Source organism: Rattus norvegicus, chromosome 15 (assembly GCF_021556685.1).
Source record: "Rattus norvegicus strain SHRSP/BbbUtx chromosome 15, alternate assembly SHRSP_T2T, whole genome shotgun sequence".
NCBI classification, from domain to species: domain Eukaryota; kingdom Metazoa; phylum Chordata; class Mammalia; order Rodentia; family Muridae; genus Rattus; species Rattus norvegicus.
Genome location: NC_141548.1, coordinates 105,261,802 through 105,288,125, shown reverse-complemented (window position 1 = coordinate 105,288,125; position 26,324 = coordinate 105,261,802). Strand labels below are relative to the sequence as shown.

Here is a 26,324-nt window from a genome sequence, read left to right as displayed (position 1 = left end):
GGGAGCAAGACGATGTGAACAGCAATCTTCACCTCATGAAGTCACAATGAGAAAGCCACAGGACACACAGGAGAAAACCACACAAGGACACACAGTGCTGACCCACTGTGTGCAGCTTCTTGGGAAGCAGGAAACACCAAATGCAAGGGGCAGGTCACTCATGAGTCTGGGACAAGATGGCCACCAGCTAACAGCAGGCTAGGGTGGAGCTGCCTGTTCTTTGCTTCAGCTCCTACAGCTTTTGAAGTCAAAATCAGAAGCAGCATCTGTGATTGGCCTGCTGCACATGTCTACACATGATCTTAAGATGCAGACATGGATCCAGAACGCACAATGCCAGCTGGGGCCACTAGGAAATCACTAGTCAGGAGAACTGAGTATTGTTTTGTTAACTGTCTCGGGGGTTTATGGGAAGAAGCAGGTGAAGAGAGAGAATGAGAGAAAATCCAGGAAAGAGGAAAGTAAAGAAGAGCCACAGACCGTAATTCCAGATCACATGACAGACTAAGAAACCACCCCACAATCAGCAACAAATTAAATAGTGCAGAAGAAATTAACTTTACCAGTCTGACAAAATCTTTCAAATGTTTTAATTTTTCATGAGTGAAACTACAAACTTTTTGTAGTTTCTATACATCTATATATACATCTACAGATCACCATATAAACTTTTCCTTTGCTATGTTAGCATGATTGAGACATTGCTAGGTTTCCCGACATCTAAACATCCATTCCCCATTCGTTTTCTATTGGCTGTTGTCACCACTGCTAACCCATAGTTAGAAACCACAGTTTTTAACACCATTCTAGACAGCACACATCAGCTGTTTTTAAGCATTCGGAGCCCCTGTGTCCTGTAACTCAAAGCTCCCATCTCTTGCTTCCCTCCACCACTGTGATGACATCAGGCGATCACAACCTTCTAGCCACAGAATTCTTAACCCAGGCAGTTTCTGTCATGCCACTGACCATATAAGCTGCTATGATGTGATGGTGGCTCAGAGCATAAAGGTACTCCAAGCCACCAAGCCTGACAACTTGAGTTTAAACCCCAGAACCCACGTGACAAACAAAAACTGATTCCCCCAAATCATCATTTGACACTCCCACCACACATGCAACATACATGTGCAAACACACATGTAGCATACAAACACACCCCAAAAGATAAACATAATAAAATGCTGCCATAGTCACAGGTCAGGAACTGCACATCTTTAGGACTTCCTGAATCTTCCAGGCTTTTGTTCCCTGACAAACATCATTAGGGTGAAACAGAGAGTTACTAGTTCCTGAGGCTTTTAAACACCGCACAAAGGAAGCAACGTAAGTGTAGAGCTATGACCAGATTATAAAACCCTTAGGATATGGACTTGGTCATTAATAAGCGATGAAAAACCAAAGCACGAGTAGTGACCATAATCAACTCCTCTATAGTTGATTATAGTTTCTGATATACAAATATCAGAAACCTGGGAGCTCTGATTCTGAATTTGAAATCGTCCCAAGGCATCCAAGCACAGATGTCAGAAGGACAACTGAGGATGTTGTAACTGGATAGTAGAGTCCTTGCTTTATGTGTGCAAGGCCCCAGGTCTGGTCCTCAGCACAAAAAAGACAGGAGAGACAGAAAAGAAAGGAAGAGATTTGCTTTCTCTCATAAACCCAGCACAATAATTACATCTACCTTTCTCTACCACTAGAACACAAGCACCATGAGAACAGAGAACAGGCTGTTCCAGGTCACTCTTCTTCCACTGATGTTTCCTCACTCACACTGTAAACTGCACTGACTTACAAAACAAACCCTCATGGTGCAGTGGTAACGCACCTTTAATCCCAGCACTAGGAAGGCAGTGGTAGGCAAATGACCCTGGGTTAGAGTTTGAGGCTTGCCTGGTCCACAGAGGGAGTTCCAGCACAATAGGGCTACACAGAGAAACCTTGTCTCAGAAAACCAAAATAGATAGAAAGATAGCTAGATGATAGATAGATAGATAGATAGATAGATAGATAGATAGATAGATAGATAGATAGATAGATAGAGATAGATAGATAGATAGATGGATGGATGGATGGATGGATGGATGGATGGATGGATGAAGGGCTTTTCACACACTTCGTATTGAAAGCAATGTGCTAGAGAGGACAGAAGGCCACTACTCAAGGGCAACAAAGAACCTGAAATAGCACCGCAGTCTACCAAACGGTAGTCCTTGCAGCTCTGGAAGCAACGGTTCCAGTCTAAAACCAGTGGTCCCATTGCATAAGTCTGTGCGTTTCTAGTACCCTGCAGATATCAAGTAATAACAGGGCATTGAATTTCAGTTGTTAACCCCATTGCATCAATAAATGCCTTAAGGCATTAGTGAAGCATACCTTTGGGTGCAGCTGTGAGCCAAATGTGAGTGACACCACACCATGGACTGAATAAAAAGAGAAGAAGCCATCTGAGAACTGACATGCCTCTTCCTCAGCTTCGTAGTTGGTGCCACAGAACAAGTTACTCCCATTGCCATGCTACCCCCTCTGTGTGAACTACATCTGTCAGAACTGTGAGACAATAAGTAGCTTTGGGCCAGGAATTTGGCCATAGGAATGAGAAAGGAAATCAATACAGCACATAAGCAATAATGCTGGCACAGCTCACTGCCATATACACAGTGCCTTGTAAACTCTAGAACATCAGAGTGAAGCTAAGCTGTGTCTTCTAATATTTGATTACTTTTAACCAATAGGCAGGACTTCCAGTTCTCCTTAAATACAAGCTTAGAGAAAAATAAGGCCATGATTAGGTCTTATTTCACATCACAAGGTAAGATAACATTAGAATACACTCATTCCTTTGAAAGTGTCATTCAAAATCACTGTGTATATATTGCTGGAGATCAAACTCGGGGTGGGTTAGTCACAAAGGGCAAACACTTGACCAGTGAGCCGCAGCCCTAGCCCTAACTTCTGATCTGTGAAGTGATTGTAGAAATCTGCCCTTTGTAATAATGGGAGAGTATGTGCCAAGACCTTCTTAATTTTTGCTAATAAGAATTTTTGCTGCAAAAGCCAAGTTGTTAAATGTTGGTATAGTAAACAGAAGACTAAAGCCTGTACCTGGCTGGGGCTGTTAAGTGAACTTTGCTGTCCAAGTGAGAGAACAGTAACAAGAATAACAACAGTGTCCTTCTTTATAGTAAAAATTTAAGACCAAAAGAGTAAAATGTTGTAAGTCTTGCGTTGGGCTTTGTTTATTTAAAAGTTCTGGCGAGTTCAGGACATGCAGCATTTGGCAGGCATTGATACAGCGTTGGGTTCAAGTTCCATCACACAGAGTAAGAGGAAAAGCAGTTGGAATGTTCCATTAAATGGCCAGTTACATGAACATACAAATAAATCTAATAGTTCATACATGAAGATATTAATACCAAGACTTTTCTTCCGTCCAGATGCAATTTCTGCCCAACTCCTAGATAAAGTCACAGCCCCTCCTCACTGGAATGACTGGCTTACCCTGGACACCAGGGGGTTAAGCCATCAGTCAGTTAAGCAGCTTTGCTGGGTTGTGACAATTTTGCCTGCTGAGCCCACAGCTCCCAAGGGAGGGTGTTGGTTGCAAGTTTGACTCCTGTCACTGCTGACCACTATCACAGACTGCACGGATAACGGACTTCACTAACAGCCACCCACAGACTAGCACTTCAAGCAGCAGCCATAATGTTGCTTTAATTAAGTCAATAAATAAAGGTCACAGTTCCATACAAAGTTTTATTAAATTTGACAGTGTTTATAATTTTTAAAAACTGTGTTCATCTGTACAGTGCCAATATAAATTTGTCTACAGATAAAATACAGTTTGCTTATGGATTTATGCTGCATTTCAATTTATTTTCTAAAGGAATTCAATTTATCAGCTCCTTTTCCCCAAAATATGTACATTTCTAGCATTTCTAATGGATGGCTTCATGGCAGACGGCTCTACGCATGCTGGGCCCAGAATGGGTCTACCTGGCATAAAGAGCCCACCCACGACACAGAGGAGGGTCCACCCTCTCTGATTCTAGAGCATTTGACGGTGGAAAGGTGAATGCTTTGATTCTTCTATAGCACCGTGTATTCAATATTAGTTTCTCTCTGAAATGCTTGAATTATTTCTCATCCTGAAAAATAAAGACACATAAATTGCAGTTTTGAACCCAGATCACTTATGCAGAAGGAAATGAGTCAGAGTACTTATGATAAACATAAGAAAGGGCTAAGCAGACTCTTAAAGGAACATGAAGTCAGAGGTACACTCTGTTAAACGGATGGGAACTATTTAAAATGCAATTCACAGAACCAGCACAATTGACACAATTCTCTATTTTTATATGGACAAAGCAAATCGAGGCTATTTTGTTGAAAATAAGAGAGTGAAGGCTGAATTTAGCTCGAGTACATACTGAATTCGGCAATAATTGTATTTTTTAAATACACAACATGACAGGCACTACGGTAGATAATAATGAATCAGCATGGGAGCCATTTAATACACGTCTTGATTAACTAACGCATTGCCTGTCCAGTTCGCACAGGCATGCTTACATGTCATGATCGTCATAGTTCCCATCATCCCCAGCACTAACACTCCAGCACCTTGATTAGTGCACAGCTCCCAGACGGGCTGTTGCTAATGCTAAATCATTCTCTTCAAGCCTCCTGCCACTGTTCTGCAGGGTCTCCAATTAAATATAATGTCCCTGATGAGCCATATTAATGTGAACAAATTCCTACCAGGGATCCTATCCTATTCCATTTTGCCCCAAAATGCAGAGGAAGTAATTTAGCTAAGCCAAGATAATCAAAACATTTAAAATTGAGAGAGTATAATGTTTCTGCAGAATAAGTTTTTCTAAAGACAAAAATAGCAGAAAAAATGTCTAAACATCTCAAATGCATTCTTTTCCTGATTAGTTCTTCAAGGAAAGGTCTAATGTTTCAAATTTGCATAAGTATATAGAGTATATCTTGCTCTAAAAAGAATAGCTAAGTTTTATAAGAAAAGTGAACAACAGTGAGATTTTAAGCAAATATCCCATTCAAAAACCCTTTGATTTGCTGGGCCCAAAGGCCCTGATGGTAAGTTCCAGCTACTCAGGACAATGAGGATAAAGGATCACTTAAGCCAAGGCACTCAAGGCAACGCAGTGAAACCTCATTGCACCCTCATTGCTCACTGTTAACACCCCTCCCCAAAATAGTTAATAGCATTTTAATTACCTAATCACCAGAGTAAGTCTAATCAATGAGACCTCCAAATGCAGCACAAGAGCAGCTAGCTGCCCAGTGGCCCTGGTGGGCTTTATATGCTCAGGAAATTCTTCACTGAAGCATGACAGCATCTGTTTAATACTGATAAAAATACTCAGAACAATCCTAGGTTCTCAAGGGTGGCCTAACTGTTAGGAAGTGCGACATCCTAAAAGACTAACTGGAAAATATGGATTATGATGACCAGTATCCAAATATACACGTTAGTAGTCAAGGCAACTTAAGAACGTGTTACTAGCCAGGCGTGGCGGTGCACTTGGGAGGCAGAAGCAGGCAGGTTTCTGTGAGTTCGAGGCCAGCCCAGTCTACAAAGCAAGTTCCAGGATAGCCAGGGTGATTATACAGAAAACCCTGTGTAGAGAAAAAAAGACAAACGAACAAAAAGAAAGTATTAACTTAAGAGGCTGGCAAGATGGTCCAGTAAGCAAAGACACTTAATACCAACTCTGGTGTCCAGAGTTTGATTCCTACACCCACAGGGTGGTGGGAGAAGGACTCCTGCAAATTACCCTCTAATCACACACCTGACAGGTGCACACAGCAGGCCTGGAGAAATGGCTCCACTGTTAAAGAGCCAAGAGAGCATTGGCTGCTCTTCCAGGGAACCTAAATTCAATTCCCAGAAACCGCAAGGTAGTCCACAACTGTCTGTGTGACTCCAGTCCTAGGAGATCTAACACCCTCTTATGGCCTCTGTGAACAGCAAGCACACACATGGTGGTCATGTATGGGCATGTTGTAGGCAAAACACTCGCACACAGACAGGTAGGCAGGCAGGCAGGCAGAGAGATAGAGAGATAGAAAGTAAATAAGTAGATAAATGATTTATGACGATATAATAAAGTAAATGTAAAAAGAGATGATACTTAAACATAACACGTTAAACCTGGTAACACAGAAGCCTGAAATCCTAACTGCTGGAGAAGCTGAGGCCAGAAGCTCTGTCACAGAAAGGCTTTGGTCGACTACAGATGAGTGCACGATCACACTGGGAGACTTAGCAAGACTCCTGTCTCAGAACTAAAACAAACAAACAAGCAAACAAACAAAAAGACACTCTTCTCCAGCATGAAACAGTTGAAAATGCCTGAAAGTCATCTAAAAGAGGAAAATGCTCAAAACAATTACATTTCAATTGCACTAATCTTGGTAGGGATCTGAGGTAAAACTGGAGATGTGCTAACCAAGATATAAATATACTAATTCATGATGATATATATTTAAAGACACGAAATGAAGCTTTTCCAACAACCTCCTAAAATGCTAGTATTTGCCTCAGGTCTCATACCACAGTGTACGGTGATGTATTCCAGTTCCAGGTACCTGATCACTGCCCTCCAGCTTGTTCAGCTGAGCCAACATACACTAATTACTTAAGCAACACGAAGTTCTCTTTGTCCTCCATTCCTCCCCAGCCAGCAGGGAAATATTATCAAGGGTAGGCATAAAATGTGATGACTACCTCACCTTACTGTTAGCCATCCCAGAATACACCACTCTATCTCATTACCAAGTCCTAAGGTGGAGACTCCGTACCCACCAGGAATCACACTCCAAACAGCAGGCGTTTTGGGTGCGACAGAAGTCACCATAAACACTTTCCTAATTTTAGGGCCTTGTTTCCCAGCTGTGGATACCAGACAGTGTTCGGTTAAATGATTGTACACAGCAATGAAATGGGAGAACAGCAAAGCCAGGGCCAAGAGTTGAAGCACAGAACCAGTTCTCCTCTTCTGAAATGAAGAGTCTAGACCTACTCAATTTAGCTTGACTAAAAATCTTTTTTTCTCAAAAATCAAGTTTCTAACTTTAGTAGTTTAATAGAAAATACCTTAATTCCTTTACATGAAAAAACATTTTAGAGTTTTCACTTGAAATACGAGGAAGGATGGATGGTGGGCATCTGAGTGCATCTGGAGATGCAGCAGTCTCCAAAGTCACCATGTGCTCACCAAACCAAGGAAATACAGTCCACACCTCTCAGGAACTGCCTAAAGTCGCAGTAAACAGGGACCCACTGTGCTGAGAAGTCTGTCCTGTACCTTATAAGTCAACATAATTATGATAAAACCTTCATTAGCAAGTCAAGGAATTCTCTCACATCAGCCCTCTTTCCAAGATCCAGTAGCCTTATTCCAGAGCTGTCTCCTCCCCTTCCTCTAACAGGAATGGCCCTAGCTTACCCCAGCTGAGAATGTGCTTTCCCTGTCAAGTTTCCTGGGAAACCGCTAGGCCAGAGGTTCTCAACCTGTAGGTCGAGACCCCTATGGAAGTTGAATGACCTTTTCACAGGAGTCATCTAAAATCATCAACAAAAAAAAAAAAAAAAAAAAAAAAAAAAAACCACAGATATTTACATTATGTTTCATAATTGTAGCAAGATTACAGTTATAAAGTAGCAATGAAAATAGCCTTATGGTTAGAGATCACCGTGACTTGAGGTGACTCGACTGCATTAAAGAGTCACAGCATTAGAGAGGTTGAGAACCACTACTCCAGGCCACCCTTCCACATTTACACTTTGTTCAGTTTCAAAACAAAAACACTAGGTTTACTAGGGTTTAGAAAGAAAAACATACAAAGTAACTCAGAAATGATTAGCATATGAAATATTTAGCTTCCCCGTATAAAACCTGGATGTCCTCATGCAAGCCCTAAATTTTTAATTTTAATTTTCACATTAATTCAAGTCACATCCTTTGTAGACTAGAAACTCAACTCAAAATTATTTTTGCCTTTATTATCCACCATTCTATAGTTCTTGTCTCTGGAACATTACTTAGTATGTCTAATGATGCTATGTGGTCATAGTCAAGATCACGTGAATAAGATTACCAAGCTCAAAAGATGCATGAAAAAGGTTCCCAGCCCTTCCACATGTGAGATTACAGCTCAAAAGTTTCATTTGCAAACAGAAAGGAAGCTCTCATCAAACTTTCCAGTGCCCTTATCTCCACTTCCCAATTTCTACAATTATAAAAATTAATTTCCTACTGTTTATAAGCTATCACATTTATGGTACTATGTTGCCATAGTCTGATTAGACCATGACAGAGACCAAGAAAGAAAGCAAGACTCGAACATCTAAAGTCAGGAATGAATATGGAGATATGACCACCCACTCATAGAAATAAATGTTAAAAAAGAAATACTGCAACAATGTCATACCAATAAACCAGAAAACTTAAATGGCGTAGACAGATTCCTAGAAACATACGAATTCAGAATAACAACAGAGAATCTGCCAAAAATAAAAAACAAAAAGCAAAAAGTAAAAAAAACTACCCAAAGAGAAACCACATGCAGGCCTTACCAAACACTTTAATATTGCCAACACTTTGTAAGTGTTTCCAGTTCCATTTACCTGATCATTACCAAAATAGAAAACTTTTCAATCTATGAGGCTAAGATATTCAATTAATTTTTTTTGGTGGTTGTTTTATTTTTGTTTTTCAAGACAGGGTTTCCCTGTATAGCCCTGGCTTTCCTGGAACTCACTCTCTAGACCAGGCTGACCTGGAACTCAGAGACGTGCAGGACTCCACCTTTCTAATGCTGAAAGTAAATGAATGTGCCACCACACCCAGTCTGCTAAGACAGTCTGATACCAACCAAAGACAGGAAAACTACCAAGCAGTATCTTCCAAGCACAATCAGAAGCTCAACTTGGTTACAGAACACGAACCGAACTAAAGACAATTGCAGCAATATACATTTACCTACAGAAAGTGTAAAATGGCACAGACACATCAGAGCAGATGCATCAAAGCGAGCACAGAGCGCGCAGTCTGAGGTTACAGGAGGAATGAGAGCAACCCAAGCAGGATTGTCTACAAACACAACACAACCAATCAGAACCCCGGGTCCTGCACCAAGACCAGCTCCTCTTAGTGGATCATCGTGAACAGAAACTTTATGAGGATGAAAAGAACTACTACTGAAATCATCAAATTTTTTAAAAGTTAGCAAAGGATCAAGGATCAATTTTTTTCAAACCAAACTGTATATGCAAAACAAATTTAATTACTTTTTACTAAAAGATACTTCCAATACATTCATCAAATAAATTATGTAGTAAACATTTATTTTCAGCAAACTAGTTTGTAATTCTTTCATCTAGATTTTTTAAACAGAAGTCACAGGAAGACAAAATAAGTAACAGTTTCAAATAGAACACCTTTTATTAAAATCACCATACTTTAAAGATCTTCCTACTAAATTAATTACTGAACTATTAGAAGTGGTATAAAGGGGAAAACAGTGCCTTAAAAGTATAGCGGCTCACATCTCAGTCCATGAAGTTCTAACACTCGCATTCTTTCCCCACGGGATCTCTCTGTACTCATTCATAGTTCGTTACTGTTAGAAAATGCCTGCTGTGTTAAAAATGCCACATAAAATTATATGTCGTTCACTGCTTTATGCTGCACCTTCCCCTGCTCAGACCCAATCAGCATCAGCCTCTCTCTCCTTTATCAAACTTCCAGCTGAACACATTTGGGGAGATGAGGCAATGCCAGCTTCCCGAGTGATGCTGGGGCTATGCTGGGGAGATGCCCACAAGCAGGCACTGTGTAAACAGCCCCACTCATCTCCCAACCTAACTTTCTCAGGCTTTGGCTTAAGCTTTTTGTTGACCAGCAACAAACCTGGAAGTCTTGGTCTAAATCTTGGTGAGAAAAAACTTAGTTAAGACATTGTAATGCTTCCACTGTGTTTGTGATAACAGGGAACTATTGGTTTTGGAAAGCGAACATACCTTTTGCAAGTGAAGGATACATAAAGCAAGTATCTTTCGCTTCTGTCCTAGTAGACCCAAATAAGTCCTGATTGGACTGAATAACAAGTTACTTACCGAGCTGGCATCAACATCACTGTGGATGGCAACTGTCCTGATGCCCATCTTCCTGCAAGTCTTAATGACCTGGTCAAAACACAGCACTTGTTAAGATCCACATGCAAAGGAGCTTTAATGTATTTCCAAGCGAAACAGAAAATAATTCAAATCCTACTCACCCTACAAGCAATTTCTCCTCTGTTAGCAATAAGAATTTTATCAAAAGTCTGACAAGAGACAAAAAAGAAAATCGTTAATATTACTTTGAGATTTAAAAACAAAAACAAAAAAAACAGTATTTTCCACAATTATCAATAAACATTTACTTTCTAGAGTAATAGTAAATGCTATAAATAATATGTTCCTTTCTCAACCAGAAAGCAATTAAATTCATCTAATTGGAGCTGGCACTATAATAACTTGATTAAAGCACCAATTGATTAGGTTAATTTATTCAATAATTAAACTATATTGGTTGCCACAAAGAAACATGCCTACCACATCAAAGTTTCTGGATTCAACTCCCAGAACTTGTTCTCACAGAGGACCCAGTCTCAGTTCTCAACACCCACATGGCAGCTCATAACCATCTGTAACTCCAGGTCCAGGGGACCAAATACCCTTTCCTGACTTCCTGGGGCACCAGGCACAACATAGTATACATTCCAACATGGTGGTAAGCACTCATACACATAAAATAAAATAGAAGGCACTCATGCGTCTTAGGGAAGATAGTAGTTTAGCCTATGTGGAAAGTTTGAAATCTTAAAACTGGAAAGACTTAACCTCTGTAACACACGTGCCTTGTACTACCAGCCTGAGACCAACCTAAAGAAACTCGGAGGCAGTCACAGTCTTGGTCACATGGACCCTTGAGATAATCTACTCTTACCCAGGCGTGAGACTGTGAGGTCGCCACCTTCCTTTATCCAAATGGCACCAGTAACTGTTGAACAGTATATATTTCCTAAGAAAAACACATGTAGCCATGTGAGCTGCATTTGAAACAGTCTAGTTCTAACTAGTGCTGGAGAGCTCACCCTACTGCTGTAGGTGCAGGAGAGGGAGTGGGCTGAACAACTCAGCTCCCAGCCAGGTGTCAGAGGGCCAGTCCTGCAGATCCACAGCTGCAGGATCTCCAAGAGGATCCAGGGGGCGTCCAGTATTGATGGAGTAGCAGAAGCCAGAGGCCTCTTAACAAGACCAATTACTAAGCAATGAACATTTGCAAGTAAAGGTGTGTATGGTCAGACGGGTATACTGTGGGACACACTGACACACCATAGCTTCCATGACAAGAAGGGTTTTTCGCTTTGTTTTTTCTTTATTTTTGTTTTGTATTTTCTTTGGGGGGGTTGTGAAGGTAAGGGGCAGGAACAAAGGGACAAGGAGGCAGGTAGGATTAGGGTACATGATGTGAAACTCACAAAAAATCAATAGAAAGTTTAAAAAACAGACCTGTTAGCTCTAGTGGCTGGTATTCACTCCTGGCACTGGTGCCAGCCTGCAAGCGATCTGTGTAACCAGCAAACAGTGCGTGTGAAAGTCAGTGTTGGCACCTGACACCTCACACACTCAAGCACTGCACAAACTCAATATGAATCAGCGCGGCAGCCTTCCAGCAACGAATTTTCTTTTAAATAAATCAGATATCTATGCCTCAGAAACTTTTTATTTACTTTTATGTGTATAAATGTTGTCTGAATGTGTGTGTGTGCATGTGTGTGCTCGGTACTGGTAGAAGTCAGAAGAGGGTTTTGAACACCCTGGAAATGGAGCCACAGATTGTTCTAAGATGTGCTCCTCTGCAACAACAACAGTGCATTTAACAACTGAGCCATCCCTGCAGCCCCTCAGAAAATGTAAAGCACTGAAGATATGCCCTGTCCCTGCCCCAAAGCTGGTCTTCCAAATAGGCTGCACATGTCTAAGAGTATGCACACACGGAGTAAGCCCATTTTGAATCCATCCACACACACATAAACAACTATCAGCATCAACTGCACCTTCAGTGGACAGCATGGTGCGATCACACCAACTGTGCTAAGTGCTATGCTAACACTGTGTCCAGGATCCTGCGTACAGCAAAGTGGTGGCATGAACAGAATATACGAAGGCAGTCATACTGAAGAAAGAAGGTTGCTCCAAAAAGCTACAAGGGATTTTCAGTCTGGGCTACACATTAGATAAAATAGGGGACTTCAGGACACTGACACAGCAGATACGGAAAGGACTTACTGCCATTTAAAGAACAGAGACTTGGTACTCTCTGTAAGGGCCTCCGCTAAGGTAGTCCCCTGAAGAAAGACAGAGAAGCAGAACCAGAATTCAGGAGCCCGAACCCTTGCACACAAGGGCTTCTGGGTACCACATGAGGCAGTGGGCCCCTCCAGGACTACTCTGTAGCTGCACTAATGATGGTGCAAAGTTTCCTGAAGCTCTTCTTAGTCATCCTTTCTGCTCTCTTCTTTCTTGCCTTCTGTTCTCTGTGCTAAGCCTATCTAATGAGCTCTAAACCACCAGGCCCTTCTCCCCATTCATAGAATATGAGAAGGAATGCGCTCATTCTGTCTTCCAGGTACTCCATGGAGGAGTAGAAATAGAACTCTAGTCAGTCAGTTACTGAATGCTTCTGAGCAGCAGGATACCATGGTCAGCAAGGGGAACCAGTGGGAAGACCCAAATTCAATGCAGTACTCATGCCAGAGCACCCCATGATTGACATGAGGAGAGTATGTTAGTACAGGCTCTCTTTATCTGACATAAATGCCACCTGAGATCAAGCATATAAAAACAGGCCCTAACACTGAGCTGGCCCACTCTTTGAGCCACTCAAGCTTGCTGTTCACATCAAACAAATTACCATTAAACCAAGTCTTGTTATAAAGAGCAAATAAGAAACAAATTAACATGTTCAAGCTTTAAAACTTCTTGTAGGGATACACATGGCTATACACAGCTGTAGTTCATAACTGAGAGGGCTGAGGGAAGAGAATCATGTGTCTGAGATCACATCTCAAATAAGCGAATAAGTAAAAATGCTTGACAGTGCATATTTATCCAAGTAGACACATTTCTTATTAATAAATATATTTCTCCTACATTATTTTAACCTGATATGAGTCACTAATAAAATGTTGAATGAGGAAGAAATCAAGGACCGAAAAGATGGCTCGGTTGGTAAAGCACCCATGTGCAAACTTGAGAACCTGAGCTCAAACACCAACATTCATACAAAAGCTGGGTGTACTGGCACATGTCTGACTCGAGCTCTGGGATAATGGCAATGTCTGTGACTCGAGCTCTGGGGTAATGGCAATGTCTGTGACTCGAGCTCTGGGCACTGGGAGTGAAGGTATATAGAGACAAAAGGATCCCTGGAGCTCAAAGATTAGATAATAAAGCCAATCAGTGAGATCCAGAGTCACTGAGAGACACTGTATCAATAAATTAGGTGAAAGGTGGTGTGGCAGCACACACCTTTAATCCCAAGCAAAGACAGGTCAATCTCTGAGTTTGAGGCCTGGCTCATCTACATAGTGAATTCCAGTCAGCCAGGGCTACAAAGGAGATCCTGTCTCAAAATAAACAAACTAACTAATTAGTTAAGTGGAGAGCAATCAAAGGAAGATATCTGACATTGACCTTTGGCCTCCACACAGATGTCTACACATGTGTATGCACACATACACATATCCAGTACATACATATATACATTCATAGAAAAATAAAAATTAATTTAATTTAATTTTAATAAGGATTCAATGACAGGTTCAAATGAAAACTGTTATACTTTAGACACTAAGTGACCCCCACAAAAGACTTGAACAAAGGGTAGCTCCACCAGGAGATACTACATGGGGAAGCTCAGGAAATACCTAGCTGAAGAAAGCAGATTGTTGGGCCCTGTGGTTGAGTGCTGGATGGAGTTTGTCCAGGACCCCACTGTCCCTCTGCTCTCTATCATCTATGAGGTAAGCAGCATACACCAGACATTCCCACCACCAGGATACTCTGCCACACCGAAGACCCAGAATTAGTAGCCCTAATTCTCTGGAATCCCAAGTTAAAAGTGCCGAGGTCCAGCCTCAGAGTGAGGATGGTCCTGAGAAGGGGGGATGGAGCGGTGCTGACTCAATACTGACTCGGAGTCAGTAGTGGATGCAGGCTGTCAGCTCACATGCTCTCTCTCTGCCCAGAGATTCTCCTCATTCTTCCTCCTCCTCCTCCTTTCTTCCTGTTACCCATTCTTTTTTCTTCTTTGTTCTCATTCTCTTTCATTCTTCCCACCAGAGCCTGAACCCAGTCTTTTATTCACTACAGCTACATAATCAAGGCTTTGACCACTGTTAATAATTTTTAGATTCATAAATTTTATAAATCCCAGATCTTAAACCTTTACTTCCTTAAAACCGAAATTAAACACAAAGCGAAAGCACATTTCCTTATAGTTTCTACACTGTCTGTTCTTCGCTGATAGCTGGGCAACTCTTGCATTTTCCTGGTACAGCAGACAGCAGCATTAGTAATTGTTTAAGTACAGAAAAGTGACAGACTACTAGGGTTAGAATAATTACTTACAAAGTTTTAAAATTTATGTAAGTAAAGCAGACATTGTCATCTCCAACCCTTCACTTAACTAGAAAATAAAGTACTAGCTTTTTATATGCTTGTACATCATCTTCTAATTCTCAATCTTTGTTTCTTATCCTAGCAATTCCATGGCCTCTGTCTTAGTTAGGGTTTTACTGCTGAGAAGAGAAACCATGACCAAGCAACTCTTATAAAGGACAACACTTAATTAGGGCCGGCTTATAGGTTCTGAGGTTCAGTCTATTATCATCAAGGTGGGAACATGGCAGATGGCTCTGGAGGAGCTGAGAGTCCTACATCTTCATCCAAAGGCACACAGGAGAAGCCTGGCTTCCAGGCAGCTAGGACCAGGATCTTAAAGCCCACCTCCTTCATGGTGACACAATTCTTCTAACAAGGCCACACCTTCTAGTAGTGCCACTCCCTGGGCTGAGCATATTCAAACCACCACACATTCATATATTCTCCTTCTAATAGTATTTGTTTGTAGATTGTATATAAGCCTCCCTCCTGTGAGAGAAACCCATCTATCATTTGCTTGTTTTTTATAGATTCCTTCTTTTCTCATCCATACCTTTTCTTCTTGAGGCCACTTTAACTCACTATACCTGGTGTCCCCAAGTTCACCCTGGTTACTTAATACAGCAGTCACTGAACCGGAGAGTACATGTATCTCCTCATAATTCAAAGTTCAAGGCCAAGTCTCACAACAAACAGTGCCTACAAAGGACCACTGTAGGCTTTTATTGCCTCTGTAGTTATGTTGTCTAGATTCTAAAGGCCAGCAGAAGGCCTGTTCCTCATCCTCCCCAGCCTCATGACCACCTCCATTCCTCATTCCTGAAAATTCCATCAGTTTCCTTTATTATGGAGTGATTGGCTCTGAATAATGGAGTAAATATATTCACCAGAAAGAGAGATTGAAAAAAGAGTAGTAAAGACAAGCAGATCAGCTTCAAGGCAGCAGCAACCGTCAGCACAAGTGGGATCACCAGCCTGACGATGTCCCAGTGGCAGGAACCGTGTCACACCTCCCTTTAAGCAGTTATGCGGACTGGGCATAAAAGGAACCCTTCCAAGCTCTTTACATCTTACCCCTGCACTGGTGTGAGATACCCAGCATACACAAGAATTGAGGTCACTATAAAGAAGGTCAGGTCTCCTCATACCCCAGACTCTAACAATACATAAAACAGTTCAATATTTCACAAGAACACAGCAAATCCTTTGGAAACGTAGTTAGAGGCAATTTTGAGCTGAGAAATAAACTCTTAACCACTTACGTCATCGCCCCTGAATCCATATTCTAACACCTTTGATGCTAATGAGAAACACTACCAAATTCAAATTGTACTCTACTAATGGCTACTCAGTGCATATAACTCAGGCACAGTGAGAGGAAGGGACAGGAGAACCCTGGGGCTTGCTGAAGGCCTAATTGCACGTTCAGTGAGAGATCCTGTCTCAAGGGACTAAGTTAAAGAACGATAGAGCGGGACCGCAGATGTCTTCCTCCGGCCTCCAGGTGGACATGAACACATACGCACATGCAGGCATGCACACACATATAAAAAAGGGAAAATAGGGGCTGGAGAGATGGCTCAGCGGTTAAGAGCACCCGACTGCTCTTCCAGAGGTCACGAGTTCAATTCCCAGCAACCACATGGTGGCTCACAACCATCTGTAAAGAGATCCGATGCCCTCTTCTGGTGTATCTGAAGACAGCTACAGTGTACTTATATATAATAAATAAATAAATCTTTAAAAAAAAATAAAAATAAAAAAGGGAAAATAGAAAAGCAGTCTACAATACTTCATCAACGCAATAAATAATTACAATATCACTACAATTCAGTCCACTGAACATCATGTGGCAACAAGAAAGTAAAACCAGTCTAGCCTAGCTATTGAGAGTATTTTTAAAATACTTACTTTTTCTTTAGGCTCATATTCCACAGAACTGAGACTTCGGGACACCACTAGGCATTGCTGTGAATAGACTGGAGCACGCTATTTAAAAATAAAAAAAAAAGGTGGAAGCAGTTAGACTCTTGTGGATTTTACCTTTTCTCAGGGTTCTTTCTCTGGTTTGTTTGTAGCTGAGACTTTCAGTGTATACACAAAGTGCTAAGAATAGAACTGAGTTACCAAAGGGAAACCTCACCTACAGACAGGTCCCCCGTAAGAAGAGCAGCAAACACGGAGACGGGAGAGAGAGCGCGGGGTGGCCCATCACAAGCAGCCTCTGTCGGGTGTGGCAGTTCTGACTCTGCAGACTGACAGTGCAAGATCAGAAATGCCACAAGCCACAGGGATTTACAGCACTTAAACTGAGGACTAGGGGTGTGCTTTGGAGGCAGAGATCAGTCCACCATTCTCCCATCCAAGTACTAACCAGGCCCGACCCTGCTTAGCTTCCGAGATCAGACGAGATCGGGCGCGTTCGGGGTGGTATGGCCGTAGACCAGTCCACCATTCTCAAGGCCCTAGGTACTTAGTAAATAAATAAATAATAAAGTGGTGGCTTTAAGGATTTTTCAATTTTAACAATTAGTAACTAATAAAGTTTCCTTCATTTTTTAATTTGTTGAAGTCATAAGTTATGACTTTTTTTTCTGGCACAAAAAAGGATTTGAAGGATAAAAATCCAAGATTACCAGGTTGACTTCTAGTATATTGCTAACTATGTCTGTAGAAAGTATATCTTAATGCCTTGAGACATTAAGAAAATGAGTAATAAAAATCGTAACACACATGGGATGAAGCCTGACTATGCCTATGCCTATGTCTTCATTACATAGTTGAGGTTTGAATCTGGGTTTTTGGTTTTTGAGACAGGAACTCACTGTGTGGCCCTGGCTAGCCTGAAACTAGGTAGATCAGGCTAGCCTCAACCTCTCAGAGATCCAAGGGCTGGGATGAAGGACAGACACCATCCTAACCAGCTGGATGTCGTTACTTGAACAAGTGTCTGTCATACGCTTGTGAAATGACAATTTTATGCTCTCTTTAGAGGAATGTCTATTTAAATTCTATAACTATTATTCAAATTCCATTTTCTTTCTTATTATTTCTTGAGACAGGGTTTCTCTAAGTAGCCTTGGCTATCCTGGAACTTAGATCAGGCTGGCCCCAAACTCAGAGATCCAACTATCTCTGCCTCCCAAGTGCTAGGATTAAAGGGGTGCACCACCACCAAGCTCAAACCGGATTTTCATTCACTGCTGTTATAAGGATTCTTAATATATTCTAGACTCATGCCTTCATCAGGGATATTTGATTATATTTGATATAATCACAACTATCAGACCTTATTCTGTGCATTTGCTTTTTACTTCCTACATGTCCTTTGAAAGTTAAAAAAGTTAATTTTTATTAAATCAATTCCTTGTTTGCCATTTGTGCATTTTTAAGTCACAGCTAATAAACTATTGTCTAAATCAGAAAGTTAAAACAAGAAAAGTTGCATAATCAAGTTTTAAGAAAATGCTGTGTTGGGACAGTATATAGATCTGGGGATAAAAGTGCCTGTCATGCAGTTCTGAAGACCTGAATTTGATCCCTGGAACCCGTGGTGGAAGAATAGAACTGACTCCTGCAGTCTGTCCTCTTACCTTTACATGGACATGCACATGCACATACACACAAATAGAAAATAAAATTTAAAAACCAACTTGTCTAGTAGTTGCTGGTAAAGATAGACCCACCCTGGAAGAGTGGGAAAACACAGAGCAAAAGGAAGTTAGTGCTGCCTCCTAGAACACCCTGAAAGCACTCTCAGACGAGGAGCAGTGTCTTACAGAAGTGTCTTAAACTGAAGTTAAACACATATACTTTCGTAAAACATAAAGTCTAAGACTGTAAAATGTATTCTCTACTTGAAGGTGAGCAGAAGACATGAAAGGGGCAGCTTGTTAAACCCTTTACACTGCCAGAAAAAATGAGGGAGAACAGGATTAAATTAAGTATATTATGTCCACACATTGTATACCGAGATCACACTCCACTTCCCTTCTGTATTACCCCAAATTCTACACACCAGAAAGTTGAGTCCTACCAGTTTTTAACTGTTGAAGATCAGGGAACCAGTTTGATTTTTAATTTAAAGACAGAAATGACATTGGTGCCTGTTGGAAGTTATAACTTGGGTGGAAAAGGGTGGTGCTCCGGGAGCTTCCGCCCACTCCCTCTATGTTCACATGAAAATTCAGCCATCTAGACTTTCAAAGAACTAATAAATTTTTTTTAATGGAAAATCAAAAAATTGATCATTTCAACTTCTACAGCCCTCAGTGGAACAACTAGAAAAAGTTCAATGTCACAACAAACTTAGTAACAAAGATAACATCCTCCAAAAAATGCGTATTCAGCTTCAGTCAACTCTAAAACAAACCATAGGTGTGAAAGTCGGGCATTCCCAACATCTCTGCTCGGTCATGTACACAACAGGGCATATAGCTAGGTCACTACACAACAGGGTGTACAGCTAGGTCACTACAAACAGGGTGTACAGCTAGGTCACTACAAACAGGGCGTACAGCTAGGTCATGTACACAACAGGGCGTACAGCTAGGTCATGTACACAACAGGGCGTACAGCTAGGTCATGTACACAACAGGGCGTACAGCTAGGTCATGTACACAACAGGGTGTACAGCTAGGTCATGTACACAACAGGGTATACAGCTAGGTCATGTACACAACAGGGTGTACAGCTAGGTCACTACAAACAGGGCGTACAGCTAGGTCACTACAAACAGGGTGTACAGCTAGGTCATGTACACAACAGGGCATACAACTAGGTCACTACAAACAGGGTGTACAGCTAGGTCACTACAAACAGGGCATACAGCTAGGTCACTACAAACAGGGCATCCAGCTAGGTCACTACAAACAGGGCATCCAGCTAGGTCACTACAAACAGGGCATACAGCTAGGTCATGTACACAACAGGGTGTACAGCTAGGTCATGTACACAACAGGGTGTACAGCTAGGTCATGTACACAACAGGGTGTACAGCTAGGTCATGTACACAACAGGGTATACAGCTAGGTCATGTACACAACAGGGTGTACAGCTAGGTCACTACAAACAGGGTGTACAGCTAGGTCACTACACAACAGGGCATACAGCTAGGTCATGTACACAACAGGGCATACAGCTAGGTCATGTACACAACAGGGTGTACAGCTAGGTCATGTACACAACAGGGTGTACAGCTAGGTCACTACAAACAGGGCGTACAGCTAGGTCATGTACACAACAGGGTACACAATGAGGTGTGCAGCAGCACATGCAGCTCTGCCCATGGGACAGAGGAGCTGGCATTCTGAACAGCTCTCCTAACACTGTAGCCACACACTGGTCTACTGCAGCAGCATGCCAACATATTCTTTTAAAAATAATGATATTTTAGTCAGGCATGGTGGCCCACTCCTTTAATCCTTAAAGCACTTAGGAGGCAGAGGCAGGTGGATCTCTCAGTTCCAGGCCACCCTGATCTACAGAACAAGTCCCTGGACAGCCAGGGCTACACAGAGAAGAAAAAGTAAATAAATTATTTGTATATATACATAATTTTTTTTAAATTTTCATATGCCGTATGTGAATTTCATTCTCCCTGCAGCTCCACCCAAATCCACTGCCTCCTTCCCAAACTTGTCCTTTTTTTATAAGAAAAAAAAAACTATTCCACAACACAGTGAGAAAGTGACAAGAGAGGGCTCTCCTCTCAGACCCAGCACCTCACCAGCTACCAAGAGCTAGTAAGTTCCCAGCTCTAGGCTGCACCCTCCTACTGAGTGGCTGGAGTTCGGTCAGGCAGGTGTCGGTCACTGGAAGTGCTGTCACTGCACCTTTGAAACATGTCATGTAAGGCTCAAATCAGATGGTTTCTTTAGCCATCAAGGAATTAAGCGTACTGGAGTTGCGGGCGCGACTCTGTGGTTCGGTGCTCGCATAGCATTTATGAAGAGCAGGGTTCAGTCCAAAAGCACACAAAATAATGATATTAATTGGTACAGTTCTTTTCTGATGACATTAAATGAGAATTTTCAAGGGATTCACAGAGATTCTCAGGATCACAGGGACTTCACTTCAGAGAACAGGGGCACCGGATGACATAATTGTCAGCTCAGGATGACGTAATCGTCAGCTCCGATGTCCTCAGCAAGCAGAGCTTTGTACATGAGCTGCCTGAGGAGCAGATCTTAGGACCTTGGAGCAGAAAAGACTGTCGATTCCAGAGCGCTCAGCCTTCACTCTTGAGCATTTACATGTACATCCAAGGAACCGACATGCTGACCCCGGGAGTCGCCCCCCAGACTGTTTATTGCAGCACAAATTGTGACAGCAAAGAAAAAAGAAAAAAAAGAAAAGAGGCACAGATATTTGTTGTTTGTGAAGTAGATGAGGAAGACCTAACACAGTCATACAGTGTGATAGTCTCCAGCAGGTAAGTACAGCACACTGAAATCAATGTGCTGACAGCAAAAGAAGAAAATTACCCATGAAGTAATAGACGTGTTGCAATGATTTCTCTGAGAATTTAAATAACCAACGTAAGGCCCTACTACTAAGCACTGCTTATGGGATAACACTGTCTCTAAAACCCTAAAGCATTAGTGTGGGATATGTGTGAGCGGCTATTGCTATGAAGAGTAGGAAGAGAAAAGATCTACAGAAAGCATATGTGGCCAAACGATTGATTAACTAATACAATGATACTTCAAGTTTTGGTTCTAAATGTTCTTCTTCCATTAAAATGAAAGCCCCACAGTTAATACATGCAAACAACAATGACAAAATGCAAAGTGATGCATTTGGGGGAGGAACTGTGCAGAAGCGGCTGAGCACACAGGAGAGGACTGAAGGCACCTGAAGACCAGCCCAAGCTCAGCCTCACCCTTTCTTCACCTCAAACCACCCAACTTAACCACTTCTGCCCTCAGCTGACTTTCCCCTGAGGGTGAGCACTGACCTGGACCGCTATCAGGAGTTACAGGAAACATGCGGGTTACTCACTCTGAACATGGCAGCTAAGAAAGTGCTGAGACTGTGACAGTAAACAAGCAGAGATTGCAAACGAGTTTGTGTGACTTTGCAAATGTGGCATGCATTGTTAAGTAACTCTCAGAATAAAGTGAATCGGTACCCCTCGGTGGGTACCAGAACAACGGACTTGGCTAAACTTGGCCCTCAAGAAAAGAACAGGCCAGAAATCTCTAAGTAGCTAATCTTTGAAGAATGTTTGAGCCAGGTGAATCGGCACATTATGAGTTTACTCTCAAGATCAGATCAGTAGTGTAAAACTACAGCTTAAAACACCTCCACCAGGGCTCAAGAATCAAACAAGTCTACTACAAGTTACACATGAACTAACAGAAGAGAATAATGTAGCAGAGTGCCTAAGTGAACACAGTGGCTTTAGAATCTTTTCATTTTTTAATTTTTTATTAAATATGTTATGTATTTACATTTCAAATGTTATCCCCTTTCTCAGTTCCTCCCTCTCCCATCCTCCTCCTCCTGCTTCTGTGGAAATGCTCCCCTTCCTACCCACCCACTCCCACCTCAACACCTTGGCATCCCCCTACACTGGGGCATCGAGCCTTCACAGGACCAAGGGCTTCTCCTCCTATTGATGCCAGACAATGCCATCCTCTGCTACATATGCAGCTGGAGCCATGGGTCCCTTCATCTGTACTCTTTGGTTGGCAGGGGCGGGAGGGGGGGGGACGGGACCTGGTTGGTTGATGTTGTTCTTCCTATGGGGCTGCAAACCCCTTTCAGCCTTTCAGCTCCTTCAAGCCTTTCTCTAACTCCTCCATTGGAGTCCCCTTGTTCAGTCCAAAGGTTAGCTGCAAGCATCCTCATCTGTATCAGTACGGCTCTGGCAGAGCCTCTCAGGAGACATCCATATCTGGCTCCTGTCAGCAAGCACTTCTTGGCATCAGCAATAGTGACTGGGTTTGGTGGCTGCATATAAGATGGATCCCCAAATGGGGCAGTCTCTGGATGACCTTTTCTTCAGTCTCTGTTCCACTCTTTGTCCCTGTATTTCCTCCTGTGAGTATTTTGTTCCCCCTTCTAAGAAGGACTGAAGCATCCACATTTTGTCTTCCTTTTTCTTGAGCTTCATGTAGTCTGTGAATTTTATCTTGGGTAATCTGAGCTTTTGGGCTAATATCCACTTATCGGTGAGTGCACACCATGTGTGTTCTTTTGTTACCTCACTCAGGATGATATTTTCTGGTTCCATCTATTTGCCTAAGAATTTCATGAAGTCATTGTTTTTGATAGCTGAGTAATATTCCATTGTGTAGATGTACCACATTTTCTGTATCCATTCCTCTGTTGAAGGACATCTGGGTCCTTTCCAGCTTCTGACTATTATAAATAAGGCTGCTGTGAACATAGTGGAGCATGTGTCCTTGTTATTTATATGTTATATGTTATATGGAGCATCTTTTAGGTATATGCCCAGGAATCTTTTTATTATTACTTAAAAGTACTCGGTTAAAAAAAAGACAGATAGTATGCAGCCATGTAAACTCGCAACAATGTAGCCCAGTACGTGAAAAGGCATGGAGATCCCTAGTTAGCCAGAAACTAGACACAGACATCATTACAGAAGACAGAACAAGCCAGGGAAAGACAACCTATGTTAGAGAGCCTTCCCAATCCAGCCTGAAACTGCCAGTATGAACTGGTTTGGTTCTGCTTGTTCAGTCCCAGCAACACTTTCATGAAAGTTTGAAAATGAAGAACCCAAGGCAAACACAATTTTGCTAAAACCGCAACACAAAAATTATGGTTTCAGGGGCTGGAGAGATGGCTCAGCAGTTAAGAGCACTGGCTGGTCTTCCAGAGGTCCTGAGTTCAATTTCCAGCAACCACATGGTGGCTCACAACCATCTGTAATGGGACCTGATGCTGTCTTCTGGCATGCAGGTGTACATGCAGATAGAGCACTCATACATATAAAATAAGTAAATCTTTTTTTAAAAAAAAATTATGCTTTTAAATGTAGGGAATATAGTAAAATTCTGCAACTTTAGAACATTACACAAAGATACTTAACATTTGTTATTTTTTAAAGCATATAACAAAAAGGTTACAAGCGCAGCTCAGAATTCTTTTCTGATATTTCCTAAGCATGGAAAACCTAAGAAAGTCGGGTGTAGTGAAACACATCTGTTGCAGCTATGTGGGAGGCTGGCACAGGAGACCTGCAAGTCCAGAGGCAAAGAGTAACTTCCTCTGCCTGAGAACAAAACAAGCCTGAGGAGTCCTTATAAACTGAAGCTCCTGGGGAAAGATTCTATTACAAACCACCTATAGTAAAGATTCTAGAGGGAGCAAGTATGAGAGGTCCATGGGTAAAGGCATCTGCTCACAAGTCCGATGTCTTAAATTTGATTACCTGGCCCCACATGGAAACAAAGGGAACCAACTCCCACAAATTGTCCTCTAATTGCCACACATGCCAACAGGGCATGTAAGCACCACATACGGACGGACGGACGGACGGACAGACGGACGGACGGACGGACGGATGGATGGATATTTTTTAGAAGCTTCTAAGCACTATCAAGAATTTCACAATTGTGAACTACTGAATCTCACAAGTCCAGAATTATCTTTGGCTCTTTTGAGTCTCCTTAACAGTTACTTAGCACCCACTTTCTGAATCTGACCTAACGCATCAAATGCCAGCTAAAGCCATGTTAAATTGGCTAACTAATAGCTTTCCTAAAACCAAAGACCAAGACTGTCTTCAAATAATGTCTGAAACCTATAGCAGACATCTCTGTACTTTTCTTTAATCCACACATCCAATTTCCTCACCAATGCAGTTGGCCAATGCCAAACTTACTTTTTGCTCTATGACTATAAAGTCTGTGTAGCCACTATCATTGTCATTTGGGGCAACGTGAGGCTGTAGCCCAGGTCAGGGTCTGGAACCTTAGATGTCATTAAAACCTACTTCTAATAAATAACCTCCCTTCGATCCCCCACCCACCAGAGGTAGTGGAAAGGAAAGGTTAATAAAGCAAAGGCAGATGTTGACCTGTTTAGAAATATTTCCTTGGAGCAAGTTCAGTCTGTGTTATCAGGAGATCAGCAGTTCAGTTCACATGGCATTCACTAATCAGCAATGGCAGGTTGATCTAGAAGAAACCTGTCCAAGGCTCTGCCAATCAGCCCCAAGAACTGCTGGAACACCACCAGCTTTTGTGGTGTGTTTCTCTCTATGAAGTCATGATAACCAATGGTAAGAATGGTAAGAATGCCAATATCATGCAGCATTGTCAGCAAAACCCAACACTGGCCAGTGAAGAATGGCAACGTGTACCAACACCACACAGCCCTGTCTCTGTCCGTTGGGCTATGTTTATATCCTTTGCAAGCACCACATGTCTTCTCAAGCATCTGCTCTAACAGAACATCACATGTGTTTTTTCCAGGGTGCCTCCAGAGAAACACATGCCTGTTCTTAGCAGAACATCCCCCATACGTCTGCTTCAGCAAAAACATCCTCTCATAACAGTTTCTAGAAAGACAGAACATGACACAACTGAGTCTCCAAAGAAACCAGATATTTCCACCTCAGTGCTCACTCCTACTTGGCTCCGGTGTAGTACCATCTCTCATTCCCTCAGACGAGAGCTTTGCACCAACAGAGTTCAGTGGTAAAGTGGACAGCGTTCACACAAAATAAATGTTTTGAGGAAAAACCTTTAAACAACATACTGCCATTGACACTCCTCCTTGGAAAGAAAGGGACCTTGTCGTTTCCATTCCTAGGGAGAAGTAAGTGCCTGGTCAGCATGGCACACGGATGCAGCATGACCATCAGGGACACATGGCTGATGCTCCGTTCTACTCTTGCAGAACTGTAAGACATGGAACAAATCACCCCTAAGGGCCTTTCACAAAATGTAAGTCAGATATCTCCTTAGTTCCCAAGAGACTCATTAAAAGGATCACATGACTCTTTACAGGCTGTCAAGTGCCCCTAAAGGTAAAGATATCACACAAAAGCTCAAAGTGCCCAGCTTTGGCCTCAAAAAAGCATACCAAGCCACTTAAGACTTGCCATTAGAGTAATAATACTCATTAAACAACTCTCATCTACACTCCAACATGGGAACAAATCTCAACTCTGTCAATTCTCAAGAGCACAGGAAATGTCTTCATGTGCAAAAGAGAGCAGTTATAGCGCTCCACGGCCTTAAAGCTGCTAAGAGCACAGCAGGAGAGAGTCATACCTAACGCAGTCTTGTCAGCATACAGTAAATTAACCCAAAACTGAGGACATGACTGGGCCTTTGGACAGACTAAGTTAGCCACTGAAAGAAAACAAGAAAATAAGTATCCTTTGACGGTAAAATAACACTGCTTTTGGGTTGGAGCTGTGTCTCGCTATGAGTAAAACTAGATAATCCACTAGCAATCATCTCAAAGAAAATTTCCACATGAGTCCTGCCATGACCAAAGCCACATAACATACCCAGGTGAACAGGACCTAAAAATAAAACAATTCTGTCGATGAACTAACTCGAAAAGATGCAGACGACCCTGCCAAGAG

At 42.0% G+C, this 26,324-nt stretch overlaps 1 protein-coding gene across 5 annotated transcripts in view; it reads right to left on the bottom strand.

Moving 5' to 3' along the window:
• Pcca (propionyl-CoA carboxylase subunit alpha) overlaps positions 1 to 26,324 on the bottom strand; it is a 334,592-nt gene that overhangs the window by 296,798 nt on the left and 11,470 nt on the right. For all 5 annotated transcript variants that reach the window (XR_015638170.1, NM_019330.2, XM_087586568.1 and 2 more), the window contains 3 exon segments: positions 16,664 to 16,741; positions 10,318 to 10,365; positions 10,157 to 10,225 (listed from right to left, as the gene is read on the bottom strand). Coding sequence is in view for 4 of the 5 variants with exons in the window: in NM_019330.2 (NP_062203.2) it covers positions 10,157 to 10,225; positions 10,318 to 10,365; positions 16,664 to 16,741 (195 nt within the window). In the remaining variant the exon portion in view is untranslated.